This window comes from Phyllostomus hastatus, unplaced genomic scaffold (genome assembly GCF_019186645.2).
Source record: "Phyllostomus hastatus isolate PE091 unplaced genomic scaffold, TTU_PhHast_1.1 phas_contig_17, whole genome shotgun sequence".
In the NCBI taxonomy this organism is placed as follows: domain Eukaryota; kingdom Metazoa; phylum Chordata; class Mammalia; order Chiroptera; family Phyllostomidae; genus Phyllostomus; species Phyllostomus hastatus.
In genome coordinates this window covers 40,567,970-40,586,334 of record NW_025333664.1, presented here as the reverse complement: position 1 = coordinate 40,586,334, position 18,365 = coordinate 40,567,970, and the positions used below count along the sequence as shown (strand labels likewise).

The 18,365-nt window shown below is 39.9% G+C and overlaps 1 protein-coding gene across 1 annotated transcript in view; it reads right to left on the bottom strand.

Annotated features, from left to right (window-relative positions):
- Positions 1-18,365, bottom strand: part of CFAP61 (cilia and flagella associated protein 61) — a 418,587-nt gene that overhangs the window by 90,799 nt on the left and 309,423 nt on the right. Inside the window, exon 21 of the mRNA XM_045833360.1 lies at positions 8,741-8,915. Coding sequence (XP_045689316.1) covers positions 8,741-8,915 — 175 coding nt within the window. The remainder of the gene's footprint in view (positions 1-8,740; positions 8,916-18,365) is intronic.

Genomic DNA, 18,365 nt, shown 5'->3' with positions numbered 1-18,365 from the left:
CCCATCAGTAAATGAATGGATCAAAAAACTATGGTACATTTACGCAATGGAATTCTATGCAGCAGAAAGAAAGAAGGAGCTCCTATCCTTTGCAACAGCATGGATGGAACTGGAGAGAATTATGCTAAGTGAAATAAGCCAGGTGGTGAAAGACAAATACCATATGATCTCACCTTTAACAGGAACCTAATCAACAAAACAAACAAACAAGCAAAATATAATCAAAGACACTGAAATTGAGAACAGGCTGACAGTGCCCAGAGAGGAGAGGGGAGGGGATAATAGGGGAAAGGGTGAAGGGATTGCAGGAAATAAAAGACACATAGACAATAACAAGGGGGTGGGGGAAACAGGGTAGGGAGGTGGGAAGGGCTGAGGGGAAAAGGCAGAAAATGTACTTGACCAACAATAAAAAAATGTTAAAAAAAAAAGAAAATATCATGTCCAGGAATGGACAAGTGAATACTCTTGATTTTTTTGTCAGTCAAACTGTAAGATTTCTATGACCCAAACCTGACCTATTCCATTTTGCTCTACCAAATAAAAAGGGAACACTCTATTAGGTATAACATTATTAAGGCTTTGGTGATTAATGCACTGTAATTTTAATGTTATAGTTTTCCTACAAACATGCTTTTAATAAGGCAGTAAACTGTATTTAACTAAAGATGAAAATAATTGATCCATTTTGGGCCATTAAAACAGTTTCTTTTTAACTTGAGTTTCCATTTTCATGGAAAGTACAGAGGTAATAGCAGATGAATTTCAATTAGTTTCAATTAATGGCATAAGCTGTTATAATGTATTAAGATTGCTGAGTTTTATCTGAATCCCCTCAAGCCCTCCTACCCTGCCCACCCCAGGGCCAAACCTTCCATGTTTGCTTTTGTTTGTACTTGAAAGCAGCATTTGAGCCCATGATGACAGCTATTCTGCCAGATAGAGGAACAATGCTATTAGGGTAGGATAGTTTACATCTGTAGACCCATCCAGCTCTACAGTCCAGAAAACGATTTCCTTCACACTGTACTAATTCCACCACAGAACCACTATTTCTCCTGTGAAAAGGAGGAAAGAGTGATAAAACAGTGGCTGTGAGGAGAATGGTGATGTTTTGAGGTGTTATCTGTGTAGTTTGGACAGACAGAAATTCAGAGGACAGTAGCCTCTTCCTATTGACCATCCATTGTTTCTGCTCCCCAGCATCCACCTGCACTTCTAGAACTCTCCACTGTCCTCAGCAAACAAGCCTTTCCCCTCAAGTCCCTGTACTTCAGCAAAATAAGGCCAGGCATTTTCCAGGATTCTGGGTGTGATTCCTGAGTGGATATCTCATCATCGCCAATGAGATAGAGGATTTTTTTCCTCTATCTCATTGTGAGAAAGGCCCTGTCCTCAGCAGCCTCCTACCAGCCCCACCCTGAACTCTTGAGAAGAGAAAATTAGCCCTGAGGAAGCAAAAGCTAACTCTTATGATACATGTCCACACTCTTCCTAGTGTTATTAAGGTAACATGAAAAGGAGGCAGGAACTGACAGGTGGAAGGATGGTAATGACTACAGGAATGCAGCCCTGCTCCTTATTTGTCCTGATGCGCTAGGCTTCCATTTTCTCACTTCAAATACCATCATCTCATGACTGACTTGGAAATGAGCTAGAAGGGGCTATGCCAACCCTCTCTTGTATGTACAGCCACCCCCTCTACAAGTGGCTAGTGTGGTTTTCTTTAACTCATTCTTACTAGATTGCTTTCTCTCTACTGGATGGATGCTACAAATGGAAGGCTCATCTTCCAAAAGTGCTGTTTTATGCACTGGTCATCCCCCTTCAATAGTGTCCCAGCCCCTAAAATGTAGCCAGTTATACCTGCGCTTGGCTGGACCTTGAGATTCTCTACTTGTTTCTCCACTTTCATCTCCCTCTGCTGCCCTTCAAGGATCTTACCTGTCCAAGTTGTTGGACCATTGTCTTTTGGACACAAATCAAACTGAAACAGTGTGCAGCCAAGAGGGGAGCGCCAAATAGGGATTTGGAATGGGGTCCAGAACTCAAGGTGTCTAGGAAATATTAGAAAGACATATAAGATGTCTTCACCCCTTCCCCCACAACAGGTGCGAGTTGGGGTAAGGGACACATGGAGCAGGAACATGCAAGGCTGTTTTGTACAGCCACAGCTTTACAGCATTATGGCATGGTCATTTAACATATCTATAACCTTTAACTGGTTGCACAGATACGTTAAATAGCTTTGGCCATGCTCTGAGTCAGGATGATGGAAAGGACTTCCACCCAAGAAGGAACTGGGGGGCAGGCCCCCTGAGTTACAGCACCTGCATGAGAGCTTGGACAAGATTGGCTCCATGACATGGGGCTACACCTGCCCACACTCACGATGGCAGCCCAGTAAACTTGGAAAAATAAAGGAATGCTGGCAAGTGTAACTGATTGTAGGAGGAGTCAGAAATGGGGGTACAGAGGAAGGTTGGTGTGAGGATTTAAACCCAGACACGGCAGCCATGTGGGGAGAGAACCACGTTGTCTTGGCAGAGTGAAGACCGTCTTGCAGCTTTGCCAAGGAGAACCACGTGGTTTGGTCAGGGTGGAGACCCCCCCCCCCACAGCTTTGCAAAGGAGAACCATGCGACTTGATCCTGGCCAATGACACAGCTGATGGTGTCGAGAACCTGAATCTACTTCTTTTCCTGAGATACAGTACCCCAAATTAGGGCAGAGGGAGAAGGAAGGACTGTGTGCATCTGTGGGTAACCTACAAGACTTTGATATTTTAATGAAGACATTAGGTTACTACTTTAAGTCTATACAGCTTTAAATAAACATTTCCTTTCCTTTTCACAAATCTCTGGCATTGAGAGACGTCTTTCCTCTGGCGGCGGACAAGTGAACTTAGTGGGTGTCCTTTTGGTAATAGTATATCATACTCCTGCCCTGGCCCTGTTCTGTAACAAAACTTCCCCACTTTTCTCTGTTTGCTTATCCTGCCTTTCTTTAAAGCTGAGCTCAGATTCTCTTTTCTTGGGAAGCCTTCTCCAACCTTCACAGTTTCTAGGGCTCTCATTAAAGCCAGGTGCCTCTCTACAACCAAACTGGCACTTGATGTGCACAAGTCCCCATCATTTGTAGAGACTGTGTCCTGGGCTGTGCTACCACCAGGATAGCAGAGGCTGAGACTTTCATTCTAGGGAGCCTTTAGTATGTGGCAACAACTCTGTCATATGTAGTAGTCATAATAGTAATGCTAGTAACAGCCTACATTATTGAACTCTCACTATGTGTGAGACACTGTCCTGAGTTGGACATATTTTATCTTATTTATCTCACAACAATTCATGTGAAGAACATATTACCCAGAATTGAACTACTTAAATTCAAGTCTGAATATGACTTTACTTATGGAAAAGGTACACAGAGGAAGAGCTCCCTTAAGACAGGAAGTTAACATTCTTCCTTCTAATTTTTCTTACACGAGAAGTGCTTTGAAAAGGGCCACTGCACAGAGTTGAATTAACTTGGCCAGGTCAGGTATCTCAGATGTCTCCCAGACCCTGGGCCCAGAATCTAAGCATTAGGAACACCTACTTTGGAGGTGCTCTGGCATGTCATAAAACAGTAGAGCTGAGTAAAATAGTCAACATTTAAGACCAAAAAAGTAATGTTTACATCCTTCCCATCTGGGCTGTTTGATGGACAAAAGCAGGCACCCAGAGGGGTTTTATTCAGTGGCCAATTAGAGAAATACTTAAATCTTTCTGAGGCATTTCCCATTAAGTAGGAACCAGAGTATCACCATTTGTGACAATTAGTTAAATCACCAGAATAGCACTGATGGTCTTTGCCCATCTGAGAACCAAGAGCATGAAAAAGAAGGCATCTTAAGGAGAGCATAGTGCTTCTTGCTTTGGAATTTCTAAATTCTCTGCCATATACAATCAACCTTAAGAAAATGCATTGCCACTTTCTTAGCCCCTTTCATTTTTAAATGTTCCATATTCCAAACACCCAAAAAGCCAATAGTTTGAAGTTAAAACCCTGCATTATAATAGGACTAAGCATATGAGGTCTGTCCATAAGGTATCCAGCCATGTAATATGAAAAAATAGAGACTCTACTGAAGAAGACACAAGGTACAAGAAACATTGTAGATAGGACAATGACACCTCAGTCCCCTTCAAAGTAGGCACCTTGGGATCTCACACAGTTTTCTCAGTTGCCATCAGCTGCCCCATCGTATTTTCCTGAATCTCATCGACAGTCTGAAACCTCTTTCCTTTCAAAGTCATTTTTAGTTTTGAGACAATCCAGCAGAGTGCCAAATCTGGCCTGTAGGGGTGCTGAGTCACCTATGCAATTTGATGTTTCACCAAAAAACCCTGCACAAGCCATGATGCATGAGTGGGCATGTTGTCCTGATGAAGCTGCCAAATCACCAATTGCCCATAGCTGCAGCCTTCTGAACCATCCAAATAGTTTCCATGGAGGAATGCTCAAGGTTAATGCAAAATTTGATGCATATTCATTGCTTTACTCAGTCCTTTTGATTGTGATGGCCACACAGTACACATGTTCAGTCAACAGTGACTACTTCCCCCACTGACTAGTACAGTGAAGTCATCATTGTTCACACATGCACATAGCAGTCCTGTCTCCTTGGTTGCCAGGTTACATCGATGTCATGCAAACCATTCTCATTATATTAACAATGGCTGGACTTTTTGCAGACAGACCTTGTAGTTGTAAGGCATGCTTTTGTGTATTCAGGGAGTTTAAGGTTTTCAGGGACTTTGACATCTGGACTTGATGAAACGGCAATGCTTTTTCACAAACTGTTTGGATAACAGCAGACTTCTCTGCAAATTATGTCTCATCATCTATTTTTGTAAACGTTTTTTAAAAATATTTTATTGATTATGCTATTACAATTGTCCCATTTCCCTCTTTATTCCCCTCCACCCTGCACACCCTCTCCCACCCACATTCCCCCACTTTAGTTCATGTCCATGTGTCATAAGATCTTTAGCTTCTACATTTCCCATACTATTCTTGCCCTTCCCCTATTTTCTACCTACCAGCTATGCTACTTATTCTCTGTACCCTTTCCTCCTCTCTCCCCCTCTACTCCCCTGTTGCTAACCCTCCATGTGATCTCCATTTCTGTGGTTCTGTTCCTGTTTTGTTTGTTTGCTTAGTTTTATTTTGTTTTAGGTGTGGTTGTTAATAACTGTAAGTTTGCTGTCTTTTTACTGTACATGTTTTTTATCTTCTTTTTCATAGATAAGTCCCTTTAACATTTCATGTAATAAGGACTTGGTGATGATGAACTCCTTTAACTTGATCTTATCTGAGAAGCACTTTATCTGCCCTTCCATTCTAAATGAAAGCTTTGCTGGATAGAGCAATCTGGGATGTAGGTCCTTGCCTTTCATGACTTGGAATACTTCTTTCCAGCCCCTTCTTGCCTGCAAGGTCTCTTTTGAGAAATCTGCTGACAGTCTGAGGGGAACTCCTTTGTATGTGACTGTCCCCTTATCTCTTGCTGCTTCTAGGATTCTCTCCTTCATTTTAATATTGGGTAATGTAATTATGATGTGCCTTGGTGTGTTCCTCTTTGGGTCCAACTTCTTTGGGACTCTCTGAGTTTCCTGGACTTCCTGGAAGTCTATTTCCTTTGCCAGATTGGAGAAGTTCTCCTTTATTATTTGTGCAAATAAGTTTTCAATTTGTTGCTCTTCCTCTTCTCCCTGTGGTACCCCTGTAATTCGGATGTTGGAACATTTCAAGATGTCCTGGAGGTTCCTAAGCCTCTCCTCATTTTTTTTGAATTCTTATTTCTTCCTTCTTTTCTGATTGTATGTTTTTTTCTTCCTTCTGGTCCACTCCATTGATTTGAGACACAGTTTCCTTCCCATCACTATTGGTTCCCTGTGCATTTTTCTTCATTTCACTTAGTGCAGCCTTCATTTTTTCATATAATTTGCAACCAAAATCAGCCAATTCTGTGAGCATCCTGATCACCAGTGCTTTGAACTGTGCATCTGATAGATTGGCTATCTCTTGGTCAGTTAAAAGTATTGGCTCTGTGGCTTTGATTTGTTCTTCTGTTTGAGCCATTTTTTTTGAGGGGGGTGTCTGGTTATGCCTGTTACAAATGAGGGGTGGAGTCTTAGGTGTTCACCTGGGCGGGGCAACCCAGTTGCTGAGTTGTGACTCTGTATGTGGGAGCCGGGTCAGAGAGGGAACAATGGCAGTTGCTCCACTCTCTGTTGGATTTCAGTTCCCTCTGCTGCTCCCCACAAGCAAACTGGGTCCTTCTTGTGCTGATTCCCAGGTGGGTGGGCTTTGAATGTTCTAGAACCCTATGGGTCTCTTCAAGGAACTCTCCTGTGAGGCTGGGAGTCTCTCCCTGCACCTCAACCTCCACAATTGTTTTCATTCAGTGCTTTTAGGCTTTATTTCCCCGTGCTGGGGCCCTGGGTTGTGCGGTCTGTCTCGCTGCTGGTTTTCGCCTGGTTTATCTGCACATGAATGTGTGACTGTGGACAGCCAGCTGCCTTGCATGCCTTGCTGTGTCTGCTTGTTGCCTCCCCATGCCCAAGCCCAGGGTCTACCACTAGGGTCTGCTAGCCACCACCTGTGCCCTGAGCACCCAGGTCTGCCAGCCACTGCTTTTTCCTGCAGCGACCCCTCTCCACTGGCTGCCAACTCCACCCCTCTTACTGGTCTGGATGAATGGTTGTCTGGACTTCTGTGCAGTTCAATTTTCTGTCTGTTCTGGCTGTTTTTTTGCTTCTAAATTTTTGTTGTCCTTAATTTTGGTTGTGCGAGGAGGCACAGTGTGTCTACCTACACCTCCATCTTGGCTGGAAATCTATTTTTTTGTATATAAAGTTTTATTGGAATACAGCCATGCCCATTCGTTGACATACTGTCTGCTGCTTTCTTGCTACAATAGCAGAGTTGAATCATTGAGACAGAAACCATATGGCCTGCAAAATCTAAATATTTACAATCTGGCCCTTATAATAACAGTCTGCTCATCTCAGATTAGACAATTCCCTAAGTCTATGTAGGTCATAGACTTAGGGGCAATGATTAAAGAATGACTAAACTGTTGCCCTGGCTGCACGGCTCAGTGGGTTGGAGCATCATTCCATGCACCGAAGGGTTTTGGGTTTGACTCCTGGCCTGGGTTACAGATTCAGTCCCAGTTGTGGTATGTATGGGAGGCAACCAGAAGATGGTTCTCTCTCACATTGATGTATCTCTCTCCCCTTCTCTCTCTCTAAAATCAATAGAAGCATGTCTTCAGATGTGGATTTTTAAAAAATGAATAACTAAAATGTTGAAACAGGTTTAAACACATACAGATGCAACACTGTAAGTAGCACCAAATTGTGATGCAAGCATGAAAATACTTGACAACTTTTAAATCTGGTCCTCTGTATATATCTATATATTCTATCTCTTCCCAAAAGTTCTAGACCCAGTTGGTTTTATTAGTGATTTCTGTTCAAATTTTAGGTACATGGAATGTTCCAGACCCCAGAAAAATATGGAAAATTCCCCCCTAAAAAACAGTTCATGGGACTAGTATACACTTGATTCCAAAAAATTGACAAGTATAGCATAAAAGAGAAAACTACAGGCCAATCTCACGTATAAATTTAGATGCAAATGGCTGGTAAAGTATTAGCAAACTGAATCCAGCAATGCATTAAATCTCATTTGATACTTATTTTTAATGTAATAATTAGTAACTTTTTAATGTAGTAAATTAAGCAACTTGACAAAATTCCACTAATATGTAAATCTTCCACCAAAAATCAAGACAAACGATATTTAATTGTAATATAGTAATTATGTTAATACAATTACATTATATTTAAATATATACATTTAATGCATTTATATATAATTTTACTGATTGATCCCCACATTCTGGGCATTTAGTGAAGTTTACACCCCTGAACTGAATTTGAAGTCCAGTTTACAATCCCAGGTTATATAACCCAACCAAGTCACTGGCTCTCCTGGTGCTTTAGGTAAAATAAAAGGATTGCACTCTCTTCTCCAGAACTTGACTGCCAGGTTTCAATTAAGGACAAATAGGTAGCCAGGCCGCGTTCTGGTTGTTTTATTAGTTAAACAATTTTAATTTAATCCAAGAAATAGAGAGGATGAAGCTTGAACAAACACTTATGAGTGGCAGGAACATTTGTACAAAGGTTTTATGCTCTCATTTTGATTCAGAAAGTGGCATACAACTTGAATATGTGTGTTTGTGGGAAGGATTGTGCAACAACACCAAGAAAGAGCACAATGGATTGTGAAACAAAGAAAAGAGACCTTCAGACACAGACCTTTCTTTTTTTTTCCTAGATATTTTTAGCTTCACAAAAGGAGACATATTTTCCATATAATTACTAAACATGTTTGCTTATTAAATTATTCTTTAATTAGTTAACAATTTTAGCCATGCTCTGCTGTTTGGATATTCATTTTGTATAATAAAATAATTATAGATAATTAAACTATCTCAAGCCTTTTTCTTTCCTGCTGGGTATCCAAAACTGACAAGTTGTAAATTAATCTGGAAAACTAAGCATGACAGAGGAATTATTTGGTTGACATTAATTAGACACTAATTATATACTAGAACTAGATGAATGAGATTTTCATAAAAATAAAACACTATTCTGAGATGAGCAGTAACCAACATTCTTACCTTCTGTGATGATAGAGTTGTTTCTTATCCAAGTCAGGGCCTTCAAGCAGTCTTCTTCATCATTGAGAATAAAATGATTACAAGGAACTTTACCAGTATATCGCTGTTTACTGCTGTTTGGAATCTCTCTGTTTGTCAGGTGTTGACTAATATCAGCTCCTGTAGGGCATGGGACCTGAGGTATGTTACAGACACATGCTTATTTCAATGGTTACAGGTGAAGCACTGATATAGTAATACATAAAAATAATAAATAAATAAATAAACAAATAAATAAAACTACATAGTGATGTCTAGTTTAGGCATGCCTTTTTCTGTCCCCAGACAAAACTGCATTATTCTTTTTATTCTTGTTCAAGTAGTTTTTTTCCTTTCTCCCCCACTCTTCTCCACCACCCCAGCCCTACCCACCTCCTTCCCCTGTTTCCCCTACCCCCCTTGTTATTGTCCATGTGTCCTTTATAATTGTTCCTAAAAACCTTTCATCCTTTTCCCCCATATCCCCTCCCCTGTCACCACTGGTCACTGTCAGCCTATTCTCAATTTCAATATCTTTGATTATATTTTGCTTGCTTGTTTGTTTTGTTGATTAGGTTCCTGTTAAAGGTGAGATCATATGGTTATTTGTCTTTCACCACCTGGCTTATTTCACTTAGCATAATTCTCTCCAGTTCCATCCATGCTGTTGCAAAGGGTAGGAGCTCCTTCTTTCTTTCTGCTGCATAGAATTCCATTGTGTAAATGTACCATAGTTTTTTGATCCATTCATTTACTGATGGGCACCTAGGCTGCTTCCAGAACTTGGCTATTGTAAATTGTGTTGCTATGAACATTGGGGTGCACAGGTTCTTTTGAATTGGTGTTTCAAGGTTCTTAGGATATAATCCTAGTAGTGGAATTGCCAGGTCAAAAGGCAGTTCCATTTTTAGTTTTCTGAGAAAATTACATACTGTTTTTCATAGTGGTTGTACCAGTCTGCAAATCCCACCAACAGTGCATTAGGGTTCCCTTTTCTGCACACCCTCTCCAACATTTGTTGTTTGTTGCTTTGTTTATGATGTCCATTCTCAATGGTGTGAAGTGGTATTTCACTGTGGCTTTAATTTGCATCTCTCTGATGGCTAGTGATGCTGAGCATCCTTTCATATGTCTCTGGACCCTCTGTATGTCCTCCTTGGAGAAGCAGACACAATTGTTTTCATTGAAACAAACAAGTAGGATGACCACTTAAAACTAATTCGCAGGAGTTGCTTATTATATGATGCTGTGTAACAAATTACTGTATTTTACCACGTATAATTCACTCCCACGTATAATGCGTGGCCATGTTTTTGTTCTCATTGTTCATAGGATTATTGCACTCATGGTATGTAACCATTATACCCATGTGTAATGTGCATACTTATTTTTCCCTCAAAAATGTGGGCAAAAATATGCATTGCACATGGCAAAATACAGTATTCTAAGAGTCAGTGGTACAAAACAAACTTACAGATTCTGAAGGTCAGTAATTCAGACAGGGCAAGGTAGGAGACAGTTTGTCTTTGTTAAATAATTTCAGAGGCCTCAATGAGAGTATGTGAAGGCTGGGGGTGACTTCAAGATCAGGGGCTGGAATTATCTGGAGATAAACCATTTCAGTCCCCCCCCCCCAGAAAACATGCTTGGTATTCAAAAATGGCAGAAAGTTGTCACTATATGTGTAGCAGTTGATGTTGCCTGGGGCCTAGGATTTTAGGCTGGAATACCTACACATGGCATCTGCATGTGGCTTCCTTAAAACATGGTGGCTGAGTTCTCAGTAAGTGTTCTAAGAGAAAACCAGCCCAGAGAGCTTTGTGTTCTTGTCTAACCTCATCTTGGAATCCAAGTGGTGACTCTTCCACCATATTATATTCATGGAAGTAGTCATAGAGGCCTTCCCAGGGCAAGAGGAGGGAACCCAAAATCTACCTCTTTCCACAGGGGCAGCAAAGCTGTGAATGAACACATGGAGTGGTGTGGCCATTTGTGGTAAAAACAATCTGCACAGAAGCAATTATATGAGGGTTTGAAATCCAAGTGCATATGGAGTTTGGGCAGAAAAGAGAATAAGGAAAGTAGAATACTATTTACTTATGAAAATTATAGGATTATTCTTCACTTTGTTAGAGAGGTATTCTCCATCTCAACTTTCTCTCTCAATACAGAGCCCTTCCAGTATAACTTCTATTCTTACTTTTAACACAGAGTGGAAACAGACACCATAAGGAAAGCAAGAGTAAAAACACAATAAAGGATGCTGCTGACATTTGTCCTCCCTCTGTGAAAAGGACACTGTGGCAAATGGAAGGGCTTTTGCCATTATCAGAGATTTTGGCCATGACTCAACTCAACTCCATCTAGTTTTTGCCAGACTGGAGTATGGATTCAGTGTGGCCAGATCTGGTTTCTCAAAAAATGCTACTTTTTTTTAGTGGTTCCTTTGATTATATTTCTATTATTTCAGTTCAAATTAAAATCAAACAACAAATACCACGTGAAATAGTACAGTTGTGTGAGTTTGACTAGTGACTATCACTTTTACTACTCTGTTTTTTATTTGGTGACCAGGTGTAGAGAATGTGGAAGATAATGAGGCCAGCACTGTGAGCAAGTCTTAAAGGTAACTCCAGGCCACTACTGGAAGACCTGAGCTGCCTGTTTTATGTTCTCTGTACAAGTTCTCAGGGCTTCGAGACAGGGATGGTTCCCAGCTATGATGGGCAAAAAGTTCACTTGGGTTGAGATGAATATATGTGCAGAGGATGATCTTTTTCTTTTGACAATTGCCTTGTTATATTTGGTAGATGAGAATGCTGGCTGGTGCTTGCAAATGGGACTTTACCAAACCCCAGATGACATTTAGGGAAGTTTTTGATTATGTTCTTCCTCAATAGAAATGGTAAAGCCATGATACAGTTCTGTGATGTATTTAATTCCATTTCAAACTGGATTATATATTTTAAAAAATCAATTTTAAAAGGTGATGTCCCTTTTCCATGAAGAAGCTGCAGTAACATTTTATTTAATAAAAAATAAAGCCCAATCCAATAAGTAATGGTCATTTACTACACCTGAAATTGTGGAGGTAAAATTCTCTTATTAGCAATATAATTGATCAGCCATATCACACTAAGATTTTAATATTATTGTATTCATAGTTATTATAAAAACAGTCCATCGAGGGCTTCTGTGAATGGTTTAAGTGCACAATATTGAATACTGTGTTTTGGAGGTTTGAAAATTCACCAGAACCAAAATAAGCCTTGTAGTATAAAAGAAAATGAAATTCGAGTAACATTATACCAGTTTAATAAGTCATGCTTTAATGAATTAGAAAAGGTCTTTGGCAGAAAATGGCAGGACTAAAGAACAAATTGAGAGCTATTCAAGTTACACAACTTTCAATACTTTGTGTTTCAAATAATAGATGTATAGATTAAGTAACAAAGAAGAGAAGGAGAAAAATGAAAATGAGATTAGAATCCTGAAATGTAATTGCATTTTTATATCCCATGTAATTTTGGTGTCTACTCAAATATGTGGCATTTTTGTACACTTCTAAACTATAAAGAATTTGAGAAATTAAAGGAAAATTAATGGGATAATATAGTTTTTTGGAAAAATTTAAAATATATTTTATTGATTATGCTATTACAGTTGTCCCATTCCCCCCTTTTATTCCCCTCCACCCTGCACACCCTTTCCCACCCACATTCCCCCACTTTAGTTCATGTCCATGTGTCATACTTATAAGTTCTTTAGCTTCTACATTTCCATACAGTTCTTAACCTCCCCCTGTCTATTTTCTACCTACAATTTATGCTAGTTATTCTCTGTACCTTTTCCCCCTCTCTCCCCCTCCCACTCCCTTGCTGATAATCCTCCATGTGATCTCCATTTCTGTGGTTCTGTTCCTGTTTTGTTTCTTTGGTTAGTTCATTTTTGTTTTTGGTGTGGTTGTTAATAACTGTGAGTTTGCTGTCTTTTTACTGTACATGTTTTTTATCTTCTTTTTCATAGATAAGTCCCTTTAACATTTCATGTAATAAGGACTTGGTGAAGATGAACTCCTTTAACTCGACCGTATCTGGGAAGCACTTTATCTGCCCTTTCATTCTAAATGAAAGCTCTGCTGGATAGAGCAATCTGGGATGTAGGTCCTTGCCTTTCATGACTTGGAATACTTCTTTCCAGCCCCTTCTTGCCTGCAAGGTCTCTTTTGAGAAATCTGCTGACAGTCTGAGGGGAACTCCTTTGTAGGTGACTATCTCCTTATCTCTTGCTGCTTCTAGGATTCTCTCCTTCATTTTAATATTGGGTAATGTAATTATGATGTGCCTTGGTGTGTTCCTCTTTGGGTCCAACTTCTTTGGGACTCTCTGAGCTTCCTGAACCTGATGGAAGTCTATTTCCTTTGCCAGAATGGGGAAGTTCTCCTTAATTATTTGTTCAAATAAGATTTCAATTTGTTGCTCTTCCTCTTCTCCCTGTGGTACCCCTACAATTTGGATGTTGGAACCTTTAAGATGTCCTGGAGGTTCCTAAGCCTCTCCTCATTTTTTTGAATTCTTGTTTCTGCATTCTTATCTAAATGTTTCTTTCTTCCTTCTGGTCCACTCCATTGATTTGAGTCCCAGTTTCCTTCCCATCACTATTGGTTCCCTGTACATTTTCCTTTATTTCACTTAGTGTAGCCTTCACTTTTTCATCTAATTTGTGACCAAATTCAACCAATTCTGTGAGCATCCTGATCACTAGTGCTTTGAACTGTGCATCTGATAGGTTGGCTCTCTCTTCATCACTTAGTTGTATTTGTTCTGGAGTTTTGATCTGTTCTTTTATTTGGGCCATTTTTTTTTTGTTTTGATGTTCCTGTTACATGGTGAGGGTGGAGCCTTAGGTGTTCACCAGTGTGGGGTAACCCAGTCACTGGCTTGTAATGCTGTATGTGGGGGAGGGGTCCGAGAAGGAAAAATGGTGCTTTCTCCTCTCTCTGCTGGATTTTGGCCACTTCTGCCACTTCCCCAAAGGAAACTGGGCCCTTCTGGTGCTGATTCCCATGTGGGTGGGTTTTTGTATGTTCTAGGACCTTGTGGGTCTCTCCAACGAACTCTCCTGTGAGGCTTGGAGTTTCACCCACTGCCCCAATCCCCCCAAGGGGTGGGTGTTTTAAATCAGTGCTTGAGGCTGTATTTCCCCATGCTGGGGGCCCCATTGCACTGTCTGTCTTGCTCCCCAGTTTCACTGGGTTTATCTGAGCGTGAATGTGGGACTGCCTGGTTGTGAACTGCGCCCCTCCACAATCCACTGCCTCACTGGGTCCTCCTGCTGCTGCCCTGTGTGCCTGGGTCCACCAGCTACTGCTTTTTTTTTTTTTTTTGCTGTGACCCCTTTGCCCCTTCTACCAGTCTGGACAAATGTGTCTAGTTTAAGTTCTTGGTTGTCAACTTCCATACAGTTCAATTTTCACAATTTTCATTCAGTACTGGTTGTTATTTTGTTTCTAAATTTTTTGTTGTCCTGATTTTGGTTATTCGAGAAGGCATAGTGTGTCTATCTCTGCCTCCCTCTTGGCTGGAAGTTCAATATATACTTTTTATGTGGAGGACCCAGACACACAGGGCAGCAGTGGGAGGACCCAGCAAGGCAATGGATTGTGGAGGGGCGCAGTTCACAACCAGGCAGTCCCACATTCATGCTCAGATAAACCCAGTGAAACTGGGGAGCAAGACAGACAGTACTCTATATACTTATCTAGTGGCATTTTCACAGAATAGGTAAAACTGAAGCTAGGATTTTAAATCCCAAGGTCAATTAATCTGTCTGCATAGAAGTTATCAAAACTAAATAAATCAAAAAGGATCTATGGAAAATTTCATATTGTGTCATCAAAGTAAGGAAAAAATAAAGATTAAAGGGAGAGCATAGGTATATTTAATGAAGAATACCATCAATGCTGTTATCAAAACTAGAGAATTTTCTGCAACTGTCACTAACTTGTTATTGAAGAGAAGCAGATAACTCTTCAATTACTCCATCAGATAATTCTGGATTGAACATTGCCAGCATCATTGGCTATTGGGAGCCCCTTGGCCACCTCTTACCTCTCAGCAAGCTAGTAACTTACAGATGACAGGGACTGCTGGTGGACTACTTAATATCCTGTTTCCATTTCTTGCTTAGTAACAGATTCCTGGGAAATATGCCTGGCTGAAAAACTACATTTTCCAATTCATGTTGGAAAGGAGTCTTTGGGTGGGGCAACATGAAGTCATTTTGCTCTAGTCCTTCCTTCGTCCTGCTTCTTGCAAATGGAATGGCTGGAGCCACAGCAGCTACTTCAGGATGTTGAGGATGGAAGCTACATATTAAAGATGGAATAACAAAATATGGAAGAGCCTCGTTTTCTGATGATACCAGGGAGCTACCTTACCAGACCTGAGTTACTTTTTTGCCAGATATTTATAATGAGCAAAATAAATAAACTTATATTTGACTCCAGCTATGAATAGTAAATTCTAGAATTTTTGTGTTATAAGGATTTGGAAGAGCCATCAGTGCCATCCCTGGACCACATCCAAGAGAGTAAGAGAGGGGAAATGAAGAAGGAAGGAAGAGCAAAGACATGGGGAGAAAGGTGACAGAAAAAGGTGGTGATGAAGAACTCATGCTTTGGAGTCAGACTGCCAGTGTTCAAGTCCTAGTGGTCACTTTGTCATTGTCTGATATTGGACAAACTACCTCAACTTCAATGTACCTTGGATTCCTCATCTATAAAGTGGAGATGCAAGTAGCACAGACCTCAGAGAGTTACCATAGGGTTGCTTCTCACAAGTGGTGAAAGGCAATGACTCAACTCTGTCAGGTGTTCCTACCCCACTTATGAGGCCTCCATGAAGGCATCTTGCTGTCTATTGGGGCTGGATATTTCCTTTTGGAGAAGATGCTGACTCTTAGGAAGTTGTTTCTTAGGATAAAGAAGCACTGTATTTCTGTCACTTCTGGTGGTCTGTCCTAATTCTCCTTCCCAGGGTGGTGATGTCCAAGTCTAATTCATTTTCTATATGAAATCCCGTCAGGTTTTTGAAGATAAGCATCCTGAATATTCACTCCTCTTGTGTGTCTTTGAGTTTCTGGATGTGCTTTCAACTTGTTCTTTCCTTCCTTAAATGTTGCTTCAGGAAACAAATATAATACTCCAGGTTATGTCTTTCAGTTTTTGTGAAATGTTCTTTGAGACAATCATGTTCAGCATGTAACAGGTTCATCATCTCTATCACAAATTCTACCCTTTGTCAACATTAATGTTTTTCTCTTTCAATTAATTCTACTCTGGGAGATACTAACATTGTTGCTGCTTCTAAAAGCTATTTGAATTTCCCTGACACATTGCTGGTGCATTTTTAATGGTCTTTGAATTTTTAAAGTCTGGGTGTCATTTTGTTTTGTCTTGTAGTTCGAATTTAGTGTAAAAACAGAGTTTTGGTCCTATAACACAGCAATTTAAAATCATGACATTCACTGATACAACTGTTTTTTTTTCTTTGCCATACTGGTTTATATTTTCACATTTGAGGACTGTGGCTGTTTCCTTTGTTTTCTTCCTTTTGGTTACATGAATGGTATTTTCTCACATTTTATCTTCTCTGGTGTTTGAAAGGTAAATTTATTTATGAAGTTCAAAAGTATTCTTTAGCCTTATTTCCTCTAAATATGAATCAAGAGTGAACTATAACCTTTGAGTTTCTCCATTTAAGACACTTCATATTCCCCCCGGTCACTTCTCTCCCTATTTTCAACAACTTGGTCTTCATTAGATTTAGATTCACTTATTATCCCATTTTGCATTTATGCTCAGTTTTACAAATTTAGATTACCTTTTAAATTGTTTGGTGCCTGCCATTTGTCCTTTCATGCTATTTTGAAATCTGAAGTTTTCCATTCTGTGTCAGTTATTTGGATATATATTAAAGAACAGTGGAGATCATTTTTCTGAGACTGTCTTCAAATAGAAGAGACCTAGGTGGGCATATAATTATTCAATGGCCACATTTTCTTCAAAATTACATGTGGCTAATTTCATTTTCTTATGCCATTTAACACTGGAGTGGTAATTTTTAAATGCCTGCCTTATTTTTGTTCTTTTTTTGAGGGGAGGAGGGTTGGTAATTTGTTCTTTTTCTCCTGAAGTTTCCCCCCTATATTTCTTTCTTTCTTTTTTTAATTGTTGTTCAAGTACAGTTTTATGCCTTTTACCCCCATCCCAGCCCACCCCTCAGCCCTCCCCAGCTACCTCCTGTTTCCATGCCCCCCTTGTTATTGTCCATGTGTCCTTTATACTTGTTCCTGCAAACCCTTCCCCTTTTCCCCTGAGATTCCCTCCTCTCTCCCCTCTGGTCCCTGTCAGCCTGTTCTCCATTTCAGTGTATTTGGTTATATTTTGCTTCTTTGTATGTTTTGTTGACTAGGTTCCTGTTAAAGGTGAGATCATATGGTATTTGTCTTTCACCACCTGTCATATTTCACTTAGCATAATGCTTTCCAGTTCCATCCATGCCATCTGCCAAAAACTGCTCAACCTAATAAATGAATTTGGCAAAACAGTGGGATACAAAGTCAATATTCAGAAATCAAAGGCAGTTTTGTATACCAACAAAGAAACATCAGAAGCAGAAATCAGGAAAAAAATCCCATTTGATAAAGCAAGAAGAAAAATAAAATACCTAGGAATAAACCTAACCAAGGAGGTAAAAGACCTATCTATACTCAAAAAAACTACACAACACTGAAGAAAGAAATCAAGGAAGACACAAACAAATGTAAACATATACCATGTTCCCCCTATATTTCTTATAGAACCAAAATTTTATCAGAATGTAAGTAGCTGAAAATTTTTCTCTTTTATTTCCCCTGGAATTTGATCAACTGGACAATATGATATTTAGGTATGTAAAATTTTCTTCTAGCTTATCTTTGTTGTCTCTATTCTATTTGTTTGAATATCTTCTTTGGAAAGACCAATGATTCATATGCTGCTTCCATTCAATCCTATCTTTTCATTTCTTGTACCACATGTTGCCCTTTGCCTTTGGCCCAGTGCCTCTACCTCTAGGAGAGCTTTGTAGTTTGTCTTCAGCATGACTGACATTGTACTGCAACAGTTCTGCCTCTTGATTTAACTCACCATCTCCATTTTCATCTAATCCTGAGGCTCACTCAATTCAGCTTCTATTCTCTGGTTACTTCAGCTCCTATTTTAGAGCCTGGGTGATCAAAATGTGTGTGTGTGTGTGTGTGTGTGTGTGTGTGAGAGAGTAAATTCTGCATTTTGGAATGTTGTCAAAAGTCTATTCTTTGATTTTTCCAGATGTTACCTCTTCTGTGTTATTATTTTTGTTTCGGTTGTATCTTGCTGAAATAAACTCATGCCAAAATTTAGTGCTTTAAACACCATTTTATTTATTATTACTTTTATTATTTTATTATGGTTCAATTACAGTTGCCTGTATTTACCCCCCACCACTACCCTCCACCCCAGCAGTCCCCATCTCTGTCCCCTGCTTCCACCCCAACTTGGTTTTGTCCATGTGTCCTTCAGAGT